This window comes from Schistocerca serialis, chromosome 10, assembly GCF_023864345.2.
Source record: "Schistocerca serialis cubense isolate TAMUIC-IGC-003099 chromosome 10, iqSchSeri2.2, whole genome shotgun sequence".
Taxonomy (NCBI): domain Eukaryota; kingdom Metazoa; phylum Arthropoda; class Insecta; order Orthoptera; family Acrididae; genus Schistocerca; species Schistocerca serialis.
This window is the reverse complement of record NC_064647.1, coordinates 62089644-62111118: the sequence shown is the minus strand read 5'-3', so window position 1 is coordinate 62111118 and position 21475 is coordinate 62089644. Positions and strand designations below refer to the sequence as shown.

The window sequence follows — 21475 nt, the reverse complement described above, 5'->3', positions numbered from 1 at the left end:
TCTTCCTCTGTGAAACAGCTTTGGAAAATGACATTTAGTATTTCGGCCTTTAGTCTGTCATCCTCTGTTTCAGTACCATTTTGGTCACAGAGTGTCTGGACATTTTCTTTTGATCCACCTACCGCTTTTACATAAGACCAAAATTTCTTAGGATTTTCTGCCAAGTCAGTACACAGACCTTTACTTCCGAATTCATTGAACGCCTCTCGCATAGCCCTCCTCACACTACATGTCGCTTCGCGTAATTTTTGTTTGTCTGCAAGGCTTTGGCTATGTTTATGTTTGCTGTGAAGTTCCCTTTGCTTCCGCAGCAGTTTTCTAACTCGGTTGTTGTACCACGGTGGCTCTTTTCCATCGCTTACGATCTTGCTTGGCACATACTCATCTAACGCATATTGTACGATGGTTTTGAACTTTGTCCACTGATCCTCAACACTATCTGTACTTGAGACAAAACTTTTGTGTTGAGTCGTCAGGTACTCTGCAATCTGCTTTTTGTCACTTTTGCTAAACAGAAAAATCTTCCTACCTTTTTTAATATTTCTATTTACGGGTGAAATCATCGATGCCGTAACCGCTTTCTGATCACTGATTCCCTGTTCTGCGTTAACTGTTTCAAATAGTTCGGGTCTGTTTGTCACCAGAAGGTCTAACATGTTATCGCCACGAGTCGGTTCTCTGTTTAACTGCTCAAGCCGGCTGGAGTGGCCGTGCGGTTCTAGGCGCTACAGTCTGGAACCGCGTGACCGCTACGGTCGCAGGTTCGAATCCTGCCTCGGGCATGGATGTGTGTGTTGTCCTTAGGTTAGTTAGGTTTAAGTAGTTCTAGGGGACTTATGACCTCAGCAGTTGAGTCTCATAGTGCTCAGAGCCATTTGAACCATTTGAACTGCTCAAGGTAGTTTCCAGGTAAAGCACTTAAAAAAATTTCACTGGATTCTTTGTCCCTGCCACCCGTTATGAACGTTTGAGTCTTCCAGTCTATATCCGGCAAATTAAAATCTCCACCCAGAACTATAACATGGTGGGGAAATTTACTCGAAATGTTTTCCAAATTATCCTTCAGGTGCTCAGCCACAACAGCTGCTGAGCCAGGGGGCCTATAGAGACATCCAATTACCATGTCTGAGCCTGCTTTAACCGTGACCTTCACCCAAATCATTTCACATTTCGGATCTCCGTCAATTTCCTTCGATACTATTGCACTTCTTATCGCTATAAACACGCCTCCCCCTTCACTGTCCGGCACATTAATATTGTTATTCCCTGTTGCATTTTGCCTACTCCTACCTTGCCCCGTCTCAGGAGGCGTCTTGTCGGGCCTAGGGAGGGAATTCTCTAACCTAAAAAACCCCCATGTGCACTCCACACGTACTCCGCCACCCTTGTAGCCGCTTCCGGCGTGTAGTGCACGCCTGACCTATTCAGGGGGACCCTACATTTCTCCACCCGATAGCGAGGTCGAGAAATTTGCACCCCAGATCTCCGCAGAATCGTATGAGCCTCTGATTTAAGCCTTCCACTCGGCTCCAAACCTGAGGACCGCGATCGGTTCTGGTTCTGGGAACGATACTACAAATAGGTAGCTCTGATTTCCCCCCCCCCCCCCCCCCCCCGTGAGCGTGGTTTTCCGCCTTCACCAATTCCGCCAACCGCCTGTGCGAATTGAGGATGACCTCTGAACCCAGACGGCAGGAGTCATTGGTGCCGACATGAGCAACAACTTGCAGTCGGGTGCACCCAGTGCTCTCTATCGCTGCCGGTAGGGCCTCCTCCACATATCGGATGAGACCCCACGGCATGCAGACAGAGTGAACACTGGCCTTCTTCCCCGACATTTCCGCCTAACGTTGGAGCTCCCAATAACTAATAAACCCCTCCCCCGTGTGCCTGCTCGTACCTTGCTGAAGGAGCAGCCACATGTCCACTCACAGGCAGAGCGGGTGATGCCACACGGCCAGCCTCCACATTTACCCTCCGCCTCGTGCGCCGCAAACGCCGCTGAACCCGCCACTCCCCTTGGGGAGAGAGTGGCCCAACCGCGCCCGGTACCAGCGAAGACGTCTCGACAGCAGGGACAGTGGGTGAAGCATATAACACCTGGTGTGTACCTTGCGACGCACCAGACTCCCCACTGCCGCTACACTCCGAGGCAGCAGCCTGAAGACGGCTGACCGCGGCCATCAACACGCTCAGCTGTTCGCGAACAGTGGCCAGCTCCTCCTGCGTCCGTACACAGCAGTCACACATCCTATCTATCCTAAGGAATCAATTTACCGAAGAGAGTTAATCAACTTTTAACTAGACTGCTAATTCACTAAAGGCAGCAGATTATTGACTAAACTGTGATTGCTAGCCTCTTCTTGTAGAAAACAATGAAAATAGCACTACCTGTCTCTGGACTGTATTAAAAACAAACACTAGCACAACTGGCACTATGGTTGACTAAAGGGACTCTCTCTGACTGTATTCAAAACAAACACGAAATGTATGGAACACTATTAATAGCACTCGACAATTAAAGCTTCCTAAAAGCAAAAACACACAGAAGAAGAAGTGACAAGTACGAAAAAAACAGTTAATACTTAAATTAAGGTAGCTCGCTGCACAGCAGACGTGAAGCAGACGGCGGTTTGTTTAACAAAAATCTTTCTCTTAGATGTGTCAGTCTTTTATGCAGAATATACTGTCATACTTAAAACTTTATGAATGTTAAATTCCTCAATGTAAATAAAGATAAATTAAACCTGTAACATTTTAAAATTCAGCAGTAAGTCCCATTCATCTGTCCAAGGGACAGTATGAGGCCTAAAGCCCGGTCCACACGCAACGATCTGTCTGCGCAGACATCGGCGCAGATGTCTGTACATGCAAAAGATCGCTGCAAATGTGGTGTGTTCACACGACACGAACCCCAATCTACTACTCGCCCGCCATCTGTCGGTGTAGAAAAGAAACATCAGCGACTACGCTCCCCGTAAACGTCAAAAATTTAATTCAGTTATTTTGAAATATAGAAATGGACGAAGTTCTGTTGTGGTCTGTGTTCGCAAATTGTGTTGCAAAAAAGCATTCAGACCAACCGTAGGAAACAGAGAAAGCGGTCAAATTGGTGTAGACAGTAGCTGCTAAAGCGAAAGTAGTTTTCTCACATTAAATTTACTGCGAGAGTTGCAGAGCGAACCTAACGGCTGGCGAAATTATTTGCGGATGGATGTCGAAACTTATAATTATCTCTTAAAGCTTGTAACCCCTCATATGAGAAAAAATACTTGTATGAGAAGTGCAATTTCTCCTCATGAACGGCTGGCGGTAACATTAAGATTCCTAGCAACAGGAAGGAGCTACAAGGATTTGGAATTTTCAACTGCAATATCGAAACAAGCGTTGAGTGAAATAATACCCAACACATGTGAAGCTATTTACGCTGTCTTGAAGGATGAGTTCTTTTTATAACAGTAGTTAATTTTCTATTATGTTTTCACACAAATATATTCTTTTGAATAAACTTTTGATAAACGTATGTGAAATATATTGTTTTACATTACCTCGTGTTCCGTTTCCTCGCACATTGACACTTCAATTTCATCTTCAATTGTACTCCTGCTTGGTCTTGGCGTTTCTTGATCACTAAGAAAGCCAAGCAGATCAAAATACCATAACGTTGGCTGGTATACTTGATCTACTCCTACACCAGATCTTCCAGATTTCTGAACTTTGGATAACTCTTTTCGGTAAACAGTTCGCAACCAATTTTTTTATTACAGTTTCTCTGTTTGCGAGGCGTCAACTGCCCGCAATTTTTCAAGTATAGCATTGTATGCTGCTGTCTTTTTGCCTCGGTCACTATATTCTTTACTTTTAATCTTCCACAAACATGGGTGGTTTCTGTATATTTCAATGAATTCACTTACAAACTCTCGAGAACACTGACGAATATCAGCCATTTTAAAGCCCTGTGCGCACAAATACAAACACTAGACTGAGCAAACAGCTGTTTCGCGCCAGATTTGCGGCGATCTCCTGTCCACGCGCTCCAACTTGTCTGCGCAGACGTGGTTTGAACCCACAGATTTGAGAGGTTTCGTTTAAACCTCCAACTCCAACTTCCAGGTTTGCACACACCTCAGGTTGGTGCAAATCTTCTGTTCACACGCAACGATCTGTCTGCGCAGATGTGATGTGCGCAGACATTTGCGCAGACAGATCGTTGCGTGTGGACGGGCCTTAAGATTGTGGTTGGTTTTATACGAGTTGCAGAGAGTTCAAGTAGTCGTTGTTGTTGTCAGTTTCTGACAGTAATATGGCAGATTTGTGCCATTCAGCAAAAGAGTCAATCAAATTCTGAAGTTCTTTTTAAATGATGAGTAAATATATATAGTTAGATCACATGAAAAAAGGAGTTTCATTGAGTAATTTGAGTTACAGTCTGAACCTCTCGTCAATGTTAGACAACACATGGTACTTTTGTGTTTGTGTGTGTGTGTGTGTGTTTCCACATGCTGCTCCTATCACAATGTTATGTGCAAATGTGATTATTTTAAATAGTCTGTACTCTTACAGTTATGTAACTGACTGCAGACATGTGGGTATGTTAGAGACTCCACTGTTCGTATCAGTGACAATCACTGCACCATCCAGTGGTATCATGGTAATGGCAGCCAATCATATCAACTGACCATTATTGCACCAATACAAACCACAATGTATTTGCCACGTATGGGGTAATTTATTACAATTTCCTGTAAAAATAATGATGTATGGAGAAATCTGTTAAAATTTTGGTGTAAAGTGACGATGTACAGGAGGTGAAGTGTCGTGTGGTCTCCAGTGTTTGTTAGAAGAGGATGTCAAACGCTTTGCACTGAAAGATGAAGTTGATACCATAGCATGGCGGGTCAATATAATGTCTGATTTTTACTCAGTTGTAGCCGAACTAAGACGAGTTATCTGACAAAAATACAGATAATTTAGACATGGGAATAACACTGTATCTTGTGTACAAAGATTAAATTATTCTTCGTAAAAGTGCACTTTAAGATGTAAGTTGTATCACAAATAGTGTCCACACGTGTTTTGCAACGTTATAGAACAAATCTTTACACATTTCTTAATGCTTGGTCAGTAGAGTCAATAAGCACATTATGTGTAATTTTAATAAGTAATTCAGGTAATTAATATGCGGAAATGGTTAATCTGAGGGTCCATTCTGCCTTGCGAAGTGCGGTACAGTTATAGAACTTCGGTGGTCGACAAGTGCAGCTTAATCTATGACTTTTATCAGAACGAGTATTTTATTTATTTTTACAGAACAATTAAGTTACGAATGTGGTGCCACGTGCGTTTTGTACTCTAAATCTCATGTATTTTGAGAAATAATTTTATTTTGTTGCAAGATCAAGTTTTCATTCGTGATCAGGGATCTATAATTATTCTTGCGTATGAAAACACATGTTTATATCTTCTGATGACAGAAATCTTTACTCATTTGATTTATAATTTTATTTTGGAGCAAAAATCGTATATTCGAGATACCGATCTTTCCTCTCTGTGAGTGGAACCTTCTCCATTATTTTCTTTGGTTGGCCATGTGTCCGAGTTTACATTATGTATTCGGAGAATTATGAACATATATTTGCGTATTATAAAAATATGCAGTCTAAGTGGTGCACTGCATTAAAGATCTCGTCAAACCTAAAATAGGAGGGGGGGGGGGGGGGGGGAAGGGAAAAGGGAGGAATTAAACTCTATACATGTTTTTGTGAGCCTTGACACCAAAGTTCCAATCGGTAAATATAGTAGCCCTCCTCGAAAATTAGTTTTTGTGCAGAATCTCAATAATTTTATATAAAATTTAATGGAAAGCAATATTAGCCTGTTAATATCATCATCAGTCACACTGTATTTCTCTAGTGTAGAACATGATGGATTACCTTGTTCCACTCTAAAATGATGCTTGGTGAGGCGTTGCCTTAAAGCAAAACTTTTTAAAACGTCATGTTTTCATATTTCGATTTTCATAACACGAGTAACATAGTTTTTTTTCCTTCTCGTACATAGCCTTATCCAGAACTAAAATCAAGTGTCATTTGCCTGCCTAGCATTTTATACTTAGCCACATTTGTTTTTATTGTTATAGGAAGAATCAGGTACAGAGATGGATGAAATTCATTCATGTCGCACTATGGTATTTGGCATAAATATTTTTTTGTTGCATAAAACAAAGAGACGTGAACTTTGCCGATGAGGCAGAAAGGTACTTATGGATTTTGGTGTGATGTTAGTAGTAATGCACTACCCAATATCACATTTAAGTGTAAAGTGAAACAGGTACTTGGTATCTACGCTACTTAAAATTATGCTATTATTATTGATGGGTTTATAGGGCTGGAACTGCAATATTCCGCCTACATATTGCAGCACTAATGGAGTCAGAGCCAACAGTCACTTTATGGTACATCTGTTAGAAGGACTTTATTTTCATACTGATCACTAGTTCAGCTACAAAAATACACATCACACACACTAACAGGAATTGTGTCCTCTTAGGTTATGTAGTTAGCAACGAATGCTGCAAACTTGCAGCGAGTGGCTTCCTGGTGGTGTTGGTCAGGTGCAGCAGGTAGCAGCAAGAACTGTTACAGCTTCATCGTCTTTCATAACAGATGTGGTATGTCGTAAGACGTGCCCTATATGTGATTTTTAACCTCTTCCATTACACGTCACAGCCTGATGGGCATTAGCTGAGTGCAGATGCAAGTGTCGTGCCAGGCTCGAACTTTGGGTGAACGCCTTATGGCAGACGTCACAATTGTAAGGCCGATCGCCACTGTGCACCCGCAGGTGACTCTTCAAGGTTGACCTGCACTTGAACGCCTTGTGGCAAACGCCGCAACTGTACGGACGTTCACTACTGTGTAAACGTACGTGGTTGTTTAAGCTATTGGAAGACGAGAATTTCTTTTCACAAATGCTGCAACTGTAGGTTCTTCCCCCTGCGTGCTGCTCCAAGTGGCTTTTAAGGTGCCATTTTTCTGTGAATGTTTTGAGGCACGTGTCACAAGTGAATGGGCGTAAGCCAGTGTGCACTCGGGAATGTTTCTTCAGTATGCTCTGACTAATGAACGTCTTGTCACACACACCACAGACGTACGGACGATCACCTGTGTGCTCACGCAGATGTTGCTTCAGGTAAGTGCTCCTTTTGAATGACTTCTGACACACATTACAAATATATGGCCGTTCACCTGTGTGCACTAACGAATGACTCAACAAAGTGCCTTGATGCTTGAAGGTCTTGTGACACACTTCACAACTATAGGGACGTTCACCAGAGTGTAAGCGCGAGTGCGACTTCAGGTTGCTGCTGGTTGTGAAGGTCTTCTGACACACATCACAACTATATGGGCGTTCACCAGAGTGCAAACGGGAGTGAGTCTTCAGGTTGAAGCTACTTGTGAATGTTTTGTGACAAACGCTGCACGAATGCGGAAATTCGCGTCGGTCCACGTTTTTGTGCTCCTTCATGTCCTTCGCACGTGCAAATGTCTTCTTGAAGGTGGTGCAGCTCTGCACAAGATGACGTGTACCACCGTTACGCTCAGGGCGTGCTTCCTGCAGCGTGGTGCATTGTGTGGTGCCCACTCCTGTGCGTAGGTCCACTCCACTAACTGAACTGCCACCGCCATCAGTTCTGTTGTCGTCCTCTGCACCGGCGAAGACAATACTGCAGAATTGCGGTAAAAAAAATGTGTCAGAAAGATTTATCATAACAATACGATATTAGAAATGAAATAATACCTTGACACACACACACTAAATACTCATAGGTTTCATAAAACCCACATACAGCACGATCTGACAACAAAATGAGGCACATACTGCTTTGACATAACAGATATTCGCTTTTTTCTTGTCCAAACGATTTTGGAACTATATCAGAGATTATTCACAATAATTATATTTACCAAAATCCACCGATAGCGATGTTATCGCTAAGTCAAATAGCAAGAAAGCTCGTATTTTAATCATTGTTGTACTAGACATAACAAATTTTCTGATGTGAACTATAGAACCCTAATGCATGCATACTGAAGTTATCCTTACACTTTCCATTTACTGAAACTTGCTGGTAGCGTTGGGACGTGTGACGACTCTGTCCTGATGGCCTTCTTACTACCAATTAGCCAATAGCCGCTGAAACAAGTGAGTAACGTTGCTAGGGCCGTTGTTCGCGGCCACAGCCATTGGAGAATACTTATTGCTGCCCTTGAGTTACCTGAGGCCATACATGTGTGAAACCCCAACAGAAACTGATGATGGACTGGATGATAGGGTTCCAGCTGCCAGTCTCACTGCATAACAGACGAAACGGTTCCACTCTGCAGTTAAGGGGGCACAGTTCTGAAAATTCCTTGCAGATTAAAACTGTGGGCCCGACTAGGTCTCACACTCTTTATATCGCCTCTCAAAGTCAATGCATTTTCCGGCTGAGCCACTCAGACACAACTCACAGCTTCACATCTGACAGTACCTCTCTCCTATATTTAAACTTCACGAAATTTATCCCACATAACTTGTGGGACTAAAACTCCTGGAAGAAACGATGTTCCTTAGCCACAGCCCAGCGGCTGTGATGGAACTGAAACTCAAGGGACAGGTCGAGAGTCGAGCCTGGATAGCTCAGTTAATAAGGGCACTTCTCGCGAAAGGCATGGTTCCAACTTGAAGTCCTAATAAAGCAAAGAGTTTTAATTTGCCAGGAAGTTAACACTCTGCTGCAGAATGAAAGATTCATCCTGGAAACAAGACCCCAAGACCCTACGCTATGCCTCAGTCACTGGTACCCAATATCTTATCTTCCACTCTTGGAAGAGTGCTACTCCTACAAGGTACAGGGAGAACGTCTGTCAAGTTTTGAAGCCAGGAAAGTGGCAGTGGCAGAATATTCTGTAATGTGAGCCATGGTGCGAGTTGTACTTGGCATAGCCCAGCTGACAGGAGTATTGACCCAAAATGCACGCTTCTGGGTACAAGTCATTGTCAACCACACGATGCAGTATGAAAACAGGGATGTTTGAGAGATTGCAACTAGATTTTACACTCACTTGTAACGTATACAGGGTGTTACAAAAAGGTACGGCCAAACTTTCAGGAAACATTCCTCACACACAAAGAAAGAAAATATGTTATGTGGACATGTGTCCGGAAACGCTTACTTTCCATGTTAGAGCTCATTTTATTACTTCTCTTCAAATCACATTAATCATGGAATGGAAACACACAGCAACAGAACGTACCAGCGTGACTTCAAACACTTTGTTACAGGAAATGTACAAAATGTCCTCTGTTAGCGAGGATACATGCGTCCACCCTCCGTCGCATGGAATCCCTGATGCGCTGATGCAGCCCTGGAGAATGGCGTATTGTATCACAGCCGTCCACAATACGAGCACGAAGAGTCTCTACATTTGGTACCGGGGTTGCGTAGACAAGAGCTTTCAAATGCCCCCATAAATGAAAGTCAAGAGGATTGAGATCAGGAGAGCGTGGAGGCCATGGAATTGGTCCGCCTCTACCAATCCATCGGTCACCGAATCTGTTGTCGAGAAGCGTACGAACACTTCGACTGAAATGTGCAGGAGCTCCATCGTGCACGAACCACACGTTGTGTCGTACTTGTAAAGGCACATGTTCTAGCAGCACAGGTAGAGTATCCCGTATGAAATCATGATAACGTGCTCCATTGAGCGTAGGTGGAAGAACATGGGGCCCAATCAAGACATCACCAACAATGTCTGCCCAAAGGTTCACAGAAAATCTGTGTTGATGACGTGATTGCACAATTGCGTGCTGATTCTCGTCAGCCCACACATGTTGATTGTGAAAATTTACAATTTGATTACGTTGGAATGAAGCCTCATCCGTAAAGAGAACATCTGCACTGAAATGCAACAATACATTGTTGGATGAAGCATTCGCAGAAGTGTACCCGTAGAGGCCAATCAGCTGCTGATACTGCCTGCACACGCTGTACATGGTACAACTGGTTCTCCCGTAGCACTCTCCATACAGTGACGTGGTCAACATTACCTTGTACAGCAGCAACTTCTCTGACGGTGACATTTAGGGTTATCGTCAACTGCACGAAGAATTGCCTCGTCCATTGCAGGTGTCCTCGTCGTTCTAGGTCTTCCCCAGTCGCGAGTCATAGGCTGGAATGTTCCGTGTTCCCTACGACGCCGATCAATTGCTTCGAACGTCTTCCTGTCGGGACACCTTCGTTCTGGAAATCTGTCTCGATACAAACGTACCGCGCCACGGCTATTGCCCCGTGCTAATCCATACATCAAATGGGCCTCTGCCAACTCCGCATTTGTAAACATTGCACTGACTGCAAAACCACGTTCGTGATGAACACTAACCTGTTGATGCTACGTACTGATGTGCTTGATGCTAGTACTGTAGAGCAATGAGTCGCATGTTAACACAAGCACCGAAGTCAACATTACCTTCCTTCAATTGGGCCAACTGGCGGTGAATCGAGGAAATACAGTGCATACTGACGAAACTAAAATGAGCTCTAACATGGAAATTAAACGTTTCCGGACACATGTCCACATAACATCTTTTCTTTATTTGTGTGTGAGGAATGTTTCCTGAAAGTTTGGCCGTACCTTTTTGTAACACCCTGTATACTGAGATTAGCAGCCATCACTTTAAACCGTTATGAGTCAAGTTGACGCTATAAGGAATAAGTTGTTTATGCCAATATGCCGACTGAAACGCTAAATATTCATTTCTGACCATTATTTCCTGATCGCAAAGAAATCTCACTATGTATATAATTCTGACTATAAAGACTTGGGACATTGCGTGTGTCGTGGGGCAGGGGGGGGGGGGGGGGGGGGTGACGCGCATGTGCGTGGGTGCGCGCTTGTGCGTGTGTCCGTGCCCACGCGCGCATTCTCGCGACACCATTTAGATTGGGTTGGGATGGGTTGTTTGGGGAAGGAGACCAGACAGCGAGGTCATCGGTCTCATCGGATTAGGGAAGGATGGGGAAGGAAGTCGGCCGTGCCCTTTCAGAGGAACCATCCCGGCATTTGCCTTGAGTGATTTACGGAAATCACGGAAAACCTAAATCAGGATGGCCGGACGCGGTACTGAACCGTCGTCATCCCGAATGCGAGTTCAGTGTCTAACCACTGCGCCACCTCGCTCGGTGACATCATTTAGAAATTATAACATATTTTGTTTCTTATTCAGCTAAATGACATCAGTTTGAGCACTCCATTGGCATGTGTTCAGCATTCAAACTGGTAACGTTGATTCCAAGCTCTCAGAGACAGTAGGATTTCGACCTGGGCTGAAACTGGTGTGAGCATATTTCTGTAAATGTCTGGCATTGTTTCCGCATATTGCTAATATTTTTGCACGCTGGTAGCAAACTTACCGTGGGTAACGTTTCACAGGGCCCTAGCGCCTTATGCCATTTCCCGGGGTTTCAGATTTTGGCCACAGATTAAAGAATGTAGCAGTGGACAGATGTAATTTGGTCAACGATTTCATGCCATGGGATAAACTTACCACTTCCGTCCCTGTAATTAGCCAGCTGTTTGGCTAAATAAACAATTGCATTGTCTCCTCCCACTTTATAATTACGAGAAATAGACTGCCGAACAGGAATTACCAATGTCAAATGGGGTCTGGTAGGGATAGCATCAAATCCATAAGAAAAATAAAACCAAATAGAACTAAAATTAAAACATACAGGGCAGATAAAAAATGAAAGAAACGCAGAAGAAAGAGTACGATTTAGCTTGAAAATGAACAAGATATTTCTAATGGATATCACCCAAGTTTATGCATCAACAAGATCATGTCATGATGAAAAGGTAGAAGACCCCTAAAAAAAAGTCTAACATGTAAGTCGCAAATCCCACAATATGATGATACGCAAGCATTTAATGTAAGAGCAGAAAAGAAATTAAGGACAAGTCTACAATGGGGAACTTTGGATATGATACCTGTAATGAAAGTTGGCCCGTAACATATTATTTCAGAAGAAAGCAAAGGGCGAAATGGGTATATTTAAACTCCATCACTGTGCCCTGTACGTTGCAGCATTTGCCTCAGCAGGCGAACTACAGCATCGAATTTCAGGAATTAACAGCGAATTTTCCGAAAGTAGTTCAGAAAATAAATTGTAACATTATTTTAATCTACAAACCACACGTAGAAAAAAAATTTGTACAAATCATCAGTGAAGTACTGGAACAAGGTGATAAGATTTTGTGTTTAGCACCGTACCTACATCTACATCTACATCCATACTCCGCAAGCCACCAGACGGTGTGTGGCGGAGGGTACCTTGAGTACCTCTATCGGTTCTCCCTTCTATTCCAGTCTCGTATTGTTCGTGGAAAGAAAGACTGTTCGTATGCCGCTGTGTGGGCTCTAATTTTATTCTGATTTTATGCTCATGGTCTCTTCGCGAGATATACGTAGGAGGGAGCAATAAACTGCTTGACTCCTCGGTGAAGGTATGTTCTCGAAATTTCAACAAAAGCCCGTACCGAGCTACTGAGCGTCTCTCTTGCACAGTCTTCCACTGGAGTTTATCTATCATCTTCGTAACGCTTTCGAGATTACTAAATGATCATGTAACGAAGCGCGCTCTTCTCCGTTGGATCTTCTCTCTCCATCTATCAACCCTATCTGGTACGGATCCCACACTGCTGAGCAGTATTCAAGCAGCGGGCGAACAAGTGTACTGTAATCTACTTCCCTTTTTTTTCGGACTGCATTTCCTTAGGAATCTCAGTCTGGCATCTGCTTTACCGACGATTAATTTTATATGGTCATTCCATTTTAAATCACTCATAATGTCTACTCCCAGATAATTTATGGAACTAACTGCTTCCAGTTGCTGACCTGCTATATTGTAGCAGAATGATAAAGGACCTTTCTTTCTATGTATTCGCAGCACATTACACTTGTCTACATTGAGATTCAATTGTCATTTCCTGCACCACGCGTCAATTTGTCGCAGATCTTCCTGCATTTCAGTACAATTTTCCATTGGTACAACCTCTCGATATACTACAGTATCATCCGCAAAAAGCCTCAGTGAACTTCCGTTGTTATCCACAACGTCTTTTATACAGGGTGGTCCACTGATCGTTACTGGGGCAAATATCTCACGAAATAAGCGTCAAACGAAAAAACTACAGAGAACGAAACTTGTCTACCTTGACGAGGAAACCAGATGGCGCTATGGTTGGCCTGCTAGATGGCGCTGCCATAGGTCAAACGGATATCAACTGCGGTTGTTTTTAAAATAGGAAACTTCATTTTTTATTACATATTCGTGTAGTACGTAAAGAAATATGAATGTTTTAGTTGGACTACTTTTTTCGCTCTATGATAGATGGCGCTGTAATAGTCTGTGAAACAGCTTTGGAAAAGAGACATTTAATGTTTCGGCTTTTAGTCTGTCATCCTCTGTTTCAGTACCATTTTGGTCACAGAGTGTCTGGACATTTTCTTTTGATCCACCTACCGCTTTTACATAAGACCAAAATTTCTGCCAAGTCAGTACATAAAATTTTACTTTCGAATTCGTTGAGTGCCTCTCGCATAGCCCTGCTCGCACTACATTTCGCTTCGCGTACTTTTTGTTTGTCTGCAAGGCTTTGGCTATGTTTATGTTTGCTGTGAAGTTCCCTTTGCTTCCGTAGCAGTTTTCTAACTCGGTTGTTGTACCACGGTGGCTCTTTTCCACCTCTTATGATCTTGCTTGGCACACACTCATCTAATGCATATTGTACGATGGTTTTGAAATTTGTCCTCTGATCCTTAACACTATCTGTACTTGAGATAAAACTTTTGTGTTGAGCCGTCAAGTACTCTGAAATCTGCTTTCTGTCACTTTTTCTAAACAGAAAAATCTTCCTACCTTTTTTAATATTTCTATTTACGGCTGAAATCATCGATGCTGTAACCGCTTTATGATCGCTGATTCCCTGTTCTGCGTTAACTGTTTCAAATAGTTCGGGTCTGTTTGTCACCAGAAGGTCTAATATGTTATCGCCACGAGTCAGTTCGCTGTTCAACTGCTCAAGATAGTTTTCAGATAAAGCACTTAAACAAAATTTCACTGGATTCTTTGTCCCTGCTACCCGTTATAAACGTTTGAGCCTCCCAGTCTATATCTGGTAAATTAAAATCTCCACCCAAAACTATAACATGGTCGGGAAATCTACTCGAAATATTTTCCAAATTTTCCTTCAGGTGCTCTGCCACAACAGCTGCTGAGCCAGGAGGCCTATAGAGACATCCAATTACCATGTTTGAGCCTGCTTTAACAGTGACCTTCACCCAAATTATTTCACACTTCGAATCTCCGTCAATTTCCTTCGATACTATAGCACTTTTTATCGCTACAAACACACCTCCCCCTTCACTGTCCAGCCTGTCTCTGCGGTATACATTCCAATCTGAGTTTGGAATTTCATTACTGTTTACATCTGGTTTCAGCCAACTTTCTGTCCCTAGTACTATATGGGCATTTTGACCGTTTATTAATGAGAGCAGTTCTGGGACCTTTCTAAACACGCTCCTGCAGTTTACTATTACCATATCAATTTTGTTATTCCCTGTTGCGTTTTGCCTACTAGTAGCTTGCCACGTCTCAGGAGGCGTCTTGTCGGGCCTAGGGAGGGAATTCTCTAACATAAAAAACCCACATTTGCACTCCACACATACTCCGCTACCCTTGTACCCGTTTCCTGCGTGTAGTACACGCCTGACCTATTCAGGGGGACCCTACATTTCTCCACCCGATAGCGAAGGTCGAGAAATTTGCACCCTAGATCTCTGCAGAATCGTCTGAGCCTCTGGTTTAAGCCTTCCACTCGGCTCCAAACCAGAGGACCGCGATCGGTTCTGGGAACGACACTACAAACAGTTAGCTCAGATTCCACGCCGCAAGCTAGGCTTTCCGCCTTCACCAACTCCGCCAACCGCCTGTACGAACTAAGGATGATCTCTGAACCCAGACGGCAGGAGTCATTGGTGCCGACATGATGAGACCCCCGGCAAGCAGCAGAGTGAACGCTGGCCTTCTTACCCGAGCTTTCCGCTATTTCCCTAAGGGGCTCCATCACCCGTCTAACGTTGGAGCTCCCAATCACTAATAAACCCCTCCCCCCGTGTGCCTGCTCGGACTTTGCTGAAGGAGCAGCCACATGTCCACTCACAGGCAGAGCGGGCGATGCCACACGGCCAGCCTCCACATTTACCCTCCGCCTCGTGCGCCGCGAACGCCGCTGAACCCGCCACTCCCCTTGGGGATAGGGTGGCCCAACCGCGCCCGGTACCCGCGAAGATGTGTCGACAGCAGGGACCGTGGGTGAAGCATGTAATACCTGGGGTGTACCATGCGACGCACCAGACTTCCCAATGCCGCTACACTCCGAGGCAGCAGCCTGAAGACGGCTGACCGCGGCCATCAGCACGTTCAGCTGTTCGCGAACAGTGGCCAGCTCCTCCTGCGTCAGTACACAGCAGTCACACATCCTATCCATCCTAAGAAACCAACAATTTACTGTAGAGAGAGTTAAGTAATCAACTTTTAACTAGACTGCTAATTCACTAAAGGCGGCTGATAGCTGACTAAACTGCGGTTACTAGACACTTCTTGTTGGAAGCAATGAAAATAAGCACTAACTGGCTCTGGACTGTATTCAAAACAAACACGAAATCTATGGAACACTATTACTAGTACTCGAATATTAAAGCTTCCTAAAAGCAAAAAACACACGGGATAAGAAGTGACAAGTAAGAAAAACACAGTTAATACTTAAATTTACGTAGGTTGCTGCACAGGAGATGTGAAGCAGACGGCAGTGATGCCAAAAGCGATTCCAACAACAAGGTTAGCCAGACCAGAGCACCAACAGCACTCTGCATGCTTGTGCTCTATGCTGCAGACACATCCCACAACAACACACCGTCACGGGCTCCATAAGGAGGTGGGTCCAGTGCGCACCAGCAGACTCCTCAAGACCATGAGCACAATACTGGAACGTATCTGAAGCGTCCATACAGGCAGAATTGTTCTGGTGACGCCAGAACAATTCAGAAAAATAATTAATACAGAGTGCGGGAATACATTTGTCTAGGTAACATATTTAACTGAATGATATTTTCACTCTGCAGCGGAGTGTGCGCTGATATGAAACTTCCTGGCAGATTAAAACTGTGTGCCGGGCCGAGACTCGAACTCGGGACCTTTGCCTTTCGCGGGCAAGTGCTCTATCGACTGAGCTACCCAAGCACGACTCACGCTCCGTCCTCACAGCTTTACTTCTGCCAGTACCTCGTCTTCTACCTTCCAAACTTTATAGAAGCTCTCCTGCGAAACTTGCAGAACTAGCACTCCTGAAAGAAAGGATACTGCGGATACATGGCTTAGTCACAGCCTGGGGGATGTTTCCAGAATGATATTTTCACTCTGCAGCGGAGTGTGCGCTGATATTAAACTTCCTGGCAGATTAAAATTGTACGCCGGACCGAGACTCGAACTCGGGAGCGGTAGAGCACTTGCCCGCGAAAGGCAAAGGTCCCGAGTTCGAGTCACGGCGCGGCACACAGTTTTAATCTGCCAGGAAGTTTCAACATATTTAACTGATTATCACTGCAAGATCACAGGCTAATAATGTAAGCGCTGGATGAGCCATTGCAAATATGAAACGCTGGTAAATTAATAACCGGAGTAACAGCCAGATGTTGAACGCAACCGTACAAATGTGCAAGCATTGTGTTGTACATGTGCCAGATATCAGTCTGTGGGGCGGATTCCATTCCTGCTGCATTTGGTCGGCCAACACAGGGACGGTTAATGCTGCGTGAAGATGACTCTGGAGATGCCGTCCGATGACGTCCTTTACGTGCTCGACTGGAGACAGATCTGGTGATGGGAGCAGGCTAAGGCAGCATGTCGACTGTCTGTAGAGCATGTTGGGTTACAGCAGCGAAATGTGCGCGAGCGAACGTCCCCTGGAACGCCGTTCATAAAGGGCAGGACGACAGGTCAAACCACCAGATTGACGTAAAAATTTGCAGTCAGGTGCGTAGGATAACCACGAGAGTGTTCCTGCTGTCATACGAAATCGCACCCACACCATTCCACGTGTCCGGCGTGTCTAGCCAACACCTTCTGATACACAGGCCTCACTGCGGAACTATGACGTCATCAGGGCTAGGCTACCACCTTCTGCTGCTGCAAGACAGCCTGTGCGCTAGAGCCGATGAACGTGTATTTCTTTCGTGAAACCGTAACAAATTCACTGATCGTTAAATTTGCCCTTTACAGAGAAGTTGTGCCACCCTTGTATGACGCCGCGCGCAATGTGGCACACTGATTACAACACAGTGTGATCTCCTTCTGTTGTGTTTAAAATCGTGTGCAAAATCTGACTTACTTGTTAAGGAAAAGGTCGCTACAGAAACCTAGATCCATTAGTCAGGAAATGACACTGACGGCGATACTTCGTAACAGTTAACAGACAGGATGACGAAATTATTGTAGTGATGATAAGTTTATTACTGGGACAAAAATGTAATTCACTGCGGCATGAATGGCTCATCAATGATCGCATAGACATTGGAGACACTGTCACAGTGAAAAGTTTAATTACAAACGCTCATTTAACCAATGCAAAAGCGTGAAATAAGACTCATTTGTGGAGTAAATTCAAGAACATAATGTATAAATCTACTCAAAGAACTGGGTATTCTAACCACTGCTTCTCAGTATATTTATTCCTTAATGCAAAGTGGAACACAACACTTATACACCATTTCGAACGATTAAATCAGAGTTAAACGGAGATGTAATTTCGACGAATCAACTACTATACTTTGAAAGTAAACAGAACACAAGTTTTGTTTCCCGGGAACGTTAGCCAACATAAACACAGAATTTCGAATTGCTTATAAAGGTAAATCCACACAAATTAAGCACAGCATCTCACGGTGCAGATTTCTTATCGCATATTGCTTTGTAAACGGCGCTACTTTTTCTTGCAGTGCTTCATATACTCATGTTAAATTAAGCGAACAATGTATTCCACCGGTGCCTTCTGTTGCACGGTTGGTATGGCTATTAGATCCAGTTCTGGCCAACAGCAGCGTTAGTTGTACCAAAATCTGTCTTACCACCACTGGCCTAGTGGAAGTGACGTCACATGGCCTGCTCGTCTTGGCTGGGAGGCCTGTATGTCAGAAGGTGTTAGGGTCTAGCACACAGACAGGTTGGTTGCAGGGCCCCCGATTGGCCGCCTCCTAACCAACACACGGGCATCACTGGCATCGAGGCAGAACCAGCATTCATCAGAAAACTCAGCAGACCTCCACCGTGCAGTCTAATTATCTCTGAAGTCTCAAATGGCGGTGGTTTGGTGCCAGTGGAATGCACACTACACGTCGTCCGGCTCGGAGGTGCGCTTGAAGTAAGCGAGTGCGTTGCGTCACCGCTGCTGCAGACGCAGTGCGGTGCGGTGCGATACGCCGGAGACGACGGTCTCCCCTCTGGGCAGTGCCACACGGCCGGCCGGGGCCCGCTCTTCTTGGACAGTACAGTCTCGAGACCACCGCTGCCAGCAATCGTGTAAAGCGGCTGCATTTCTGCCACGTCTTCTGCAATAGCGGGGAACCATCATCCCGCCTCTCTTAGCCCTATTAACGACCACGTTAATACGAGGGTCACTCCAAAAGAAATGCACACTATTTTTGTAAAAATACAGTTTTCATTCTGCATGTGTGAAAGTTTTACAGTGTGTAGATACATCCTTCTCGCTTGTTTTCAAACTTAGTTCAACCTGTTCCCGTGAGTGGCGCCGTCACAGCATGTCTTCAAGGTGGCTGCTACACTTGACGTTCGTCAGAAGCAACGTGCTGTCATAGAATTCCTGTGCTGTGAAGACGAGACAGTGGGAAACATCCACAAGAGGTTGAAAAAGGTGTATGGAGATGCTGCTGTCGATCGCAGTACAGTTAGTCGGTGGGCAAGCAGGTTACGTCATGAAAGCGGGCACGGCAATATCGAGTATTGTCCCCGCAGCGGCAGGCCTCATATTGCACACACTCCAGACAATGTGCAGAGAGTTAACGAATTGGTGACTGCTGACAGACGCATCACAGTGAACGAATTGTCACGCTACGTTGGGATAGGGGAAGGAAGTGTTTGCAGAATACTGAAAGTGTTGGCGTTAAAAAAGGTTTGTGCCAGGTGGGTTCCCAAGATGTTGAGAGTGGCTCACAAAGAAACAAGAAAAACGGTATGCATCGAATTTCTGGGACAGTACCAGAATGTTGGAGATGAATTTCTTGGAAGAATTGTGACAGGTGTTGAGACATGGCTCCATCATTTTCCATCAGAGACGAAGAAGCAATCAGTAGAGTGGCATCATGCAAATTCACCCAAGGAAAAAAAAAATTCAAAACCACACCTTCTGCTGGAAAAGTTATGGCTATGGTCTTTTTCGATTCCAAAGGACTCTTGCTTGTGGACATCGTGCCAAGTGGAACCGCTATAAATTCTGATGCATATGTGACGACACTGAAGAAACTTCGAGCTCGACTGAGTCGTGTTCGACCACATCGGCAAAAGCAGGATGTTTTGCTGCTGCACGGCAATGCACGGCCACATGTCAGTCAAAAACCCATGGAACCGATCACAAAACTCGGATGGACAACACTGAAACACCCGCCTTACAGTCCTGACCTGCCTCCATGTGACCATCATCTCTTTGGGAAACTGAAAGACTCTCTTCGTGGAACAAGGTTTGAAGATGATGACTCCCTTATGCACGCTGCCAAACAGTGGCTCCAACAGGTCGGTCCAGAATTTTACCGTGCGGTTATACAGGCGCTGGTTCCAAGATGGCGTAAGGCAGTTGAGAGGGATGGAAATTATGTGGAGAAATGAAAATATTGTTCCTAAAGGATGTATCTACACACTGTAAAACTTTCAAACACGTAGAATAAAGGTGGATTTTTAAAAAAAATTGTGTGCATTTCTTTTGGAGTGACCCTCGCACTTACTGAAGTGTTGATAACGGCGTCTTTATCGTCCTAAACGCATTCTTGACTAACATCAGCTCACCACATCCAATTTCAAAGGTAAGTAATGCTCACGAGCGTTACAACATGTATTTAAACCAAACCTGATTTGCATCCTCATATTAGTGTTAATAGCGCCACTTTTACACGCCTGGCGCGAAGTTTCTATAAACATCATCCTTCAGATGATCCACGCCTACCAACTTTCGTTTATGTCGCACAAGTTACCGGTAATGGGATTTTTTGCCATCACTTTATGGGAGTGCGCGTGCCCCCTCCCCCCCCCCCCCCCCCCACACATACACACGTACACACACACACATTCTCGCGCACGCACGCACGCACACTTCACTAAAAAAAGAAGTTTGACGCTCAAGTGTCGCAACACTAATTCAAGAATTATAATGTGTCAGATTAATGGTCCAACTTCTATTAACCAGAACGATCTTTCGGATGAAATAAATAAAACTCATGTATGTTTTTTATATTTTTACACAGTAAATGAGTTACAAATCATGTCACACAAGAAGTCAGTTATAAATCACATTTAATGCTTTTCTTCATTTTCACACATAGGCCTACAATATAATCGGTTCCAAATCACACTGAATCTTTTATTCCATTCCCTCACAGACACAAAAACCATATTTAACTGTGCCTTGCAATACAAATAATATGTTACGATACGCTGTAAATGCTAACTTATGCTGCCATACAGTGGAACCTACAGACTGAAATAACATATTGAACATCTGTTGTAACATATGAATTTAATACACATGCTTTAACGTACTAAATTTCTTAGAAAATGATCTGCTACTACAACAAGCATATTAATTCAATTCAAGTAATTTTGTGGAACATCTCCAGCAAGTGACCAACTTTTACAGCTATACTTGTCATAAATGGAATTGACATTGACTTGCATTTCATGGGCAAACAGTATGCAGTACGAATATTATTTCGTTGATGTAACAAGAGCAAGTGTACACTACTGGCCATTAAAACTGCTATACCACGAAGATGACGTGCTACAGATGCGAAATTTAACCGACAGGAAGAAGATGCTGTGATGTGCAAATGATTAGCTTTTCAGAGCAATCACACAAGGTTGGCGCCAGTGGCGACACCTACAACGTGCTGACGTGAGGAAAGTTTGCAACCGATTTGCCATACACAAACAGCAGCTGACTCGCGTTGCCTGGTGAAACGTTGTTGTGATGCCTCGTGTAAGGAGGAGAAATGCGTACCATCACGTTTCCGACTTTGATAAAGGCCGGATTGTAGCCTATCGCGATTGCGGTTTATCGTATCGTGACATTGCTGCTCGTGTTGGTCGAGATCC

The 21475-nt window shown here is 44.2% G+C and overlaps 1 protein-coding gene across 13 annotated transcripts in view; it reads right to left on the bottom strand.

Annotated features, from left to right (window-relative positions):
- The window catches only part of LOC126425244 (zinc finger protein 501-like), a 236486-nt gene that overhangs the window by 37254 nt on the left and 177757 nt on the right, over positions 1 to 21475 (bottom strand). For 7 of the 13 annotated variants that reach the window (XM_050088205.1, XM_050088209.1, XM_050088206.1 and 4 more), the window contains one exon: positions 6449 to 7726. The exons of 5 other annotated variants lie outside the window; for them this stretch is intronic. In XM_050088205.1, coding sequence (XP_049944162.1) covers positions 6703 to 7726 — 1024 coding nt within the window. In that variant the 3' untranslated portion in view covers positions 6449 to 6702. Of the gene's footprint in view, positions 1 to 6448; positions 7727 to 15431; positions 15555 to 21475 lie in introns of those variants that run through there. One more of the 13 variants, XR_007576273.1, reaches the window with a different exon arrangement.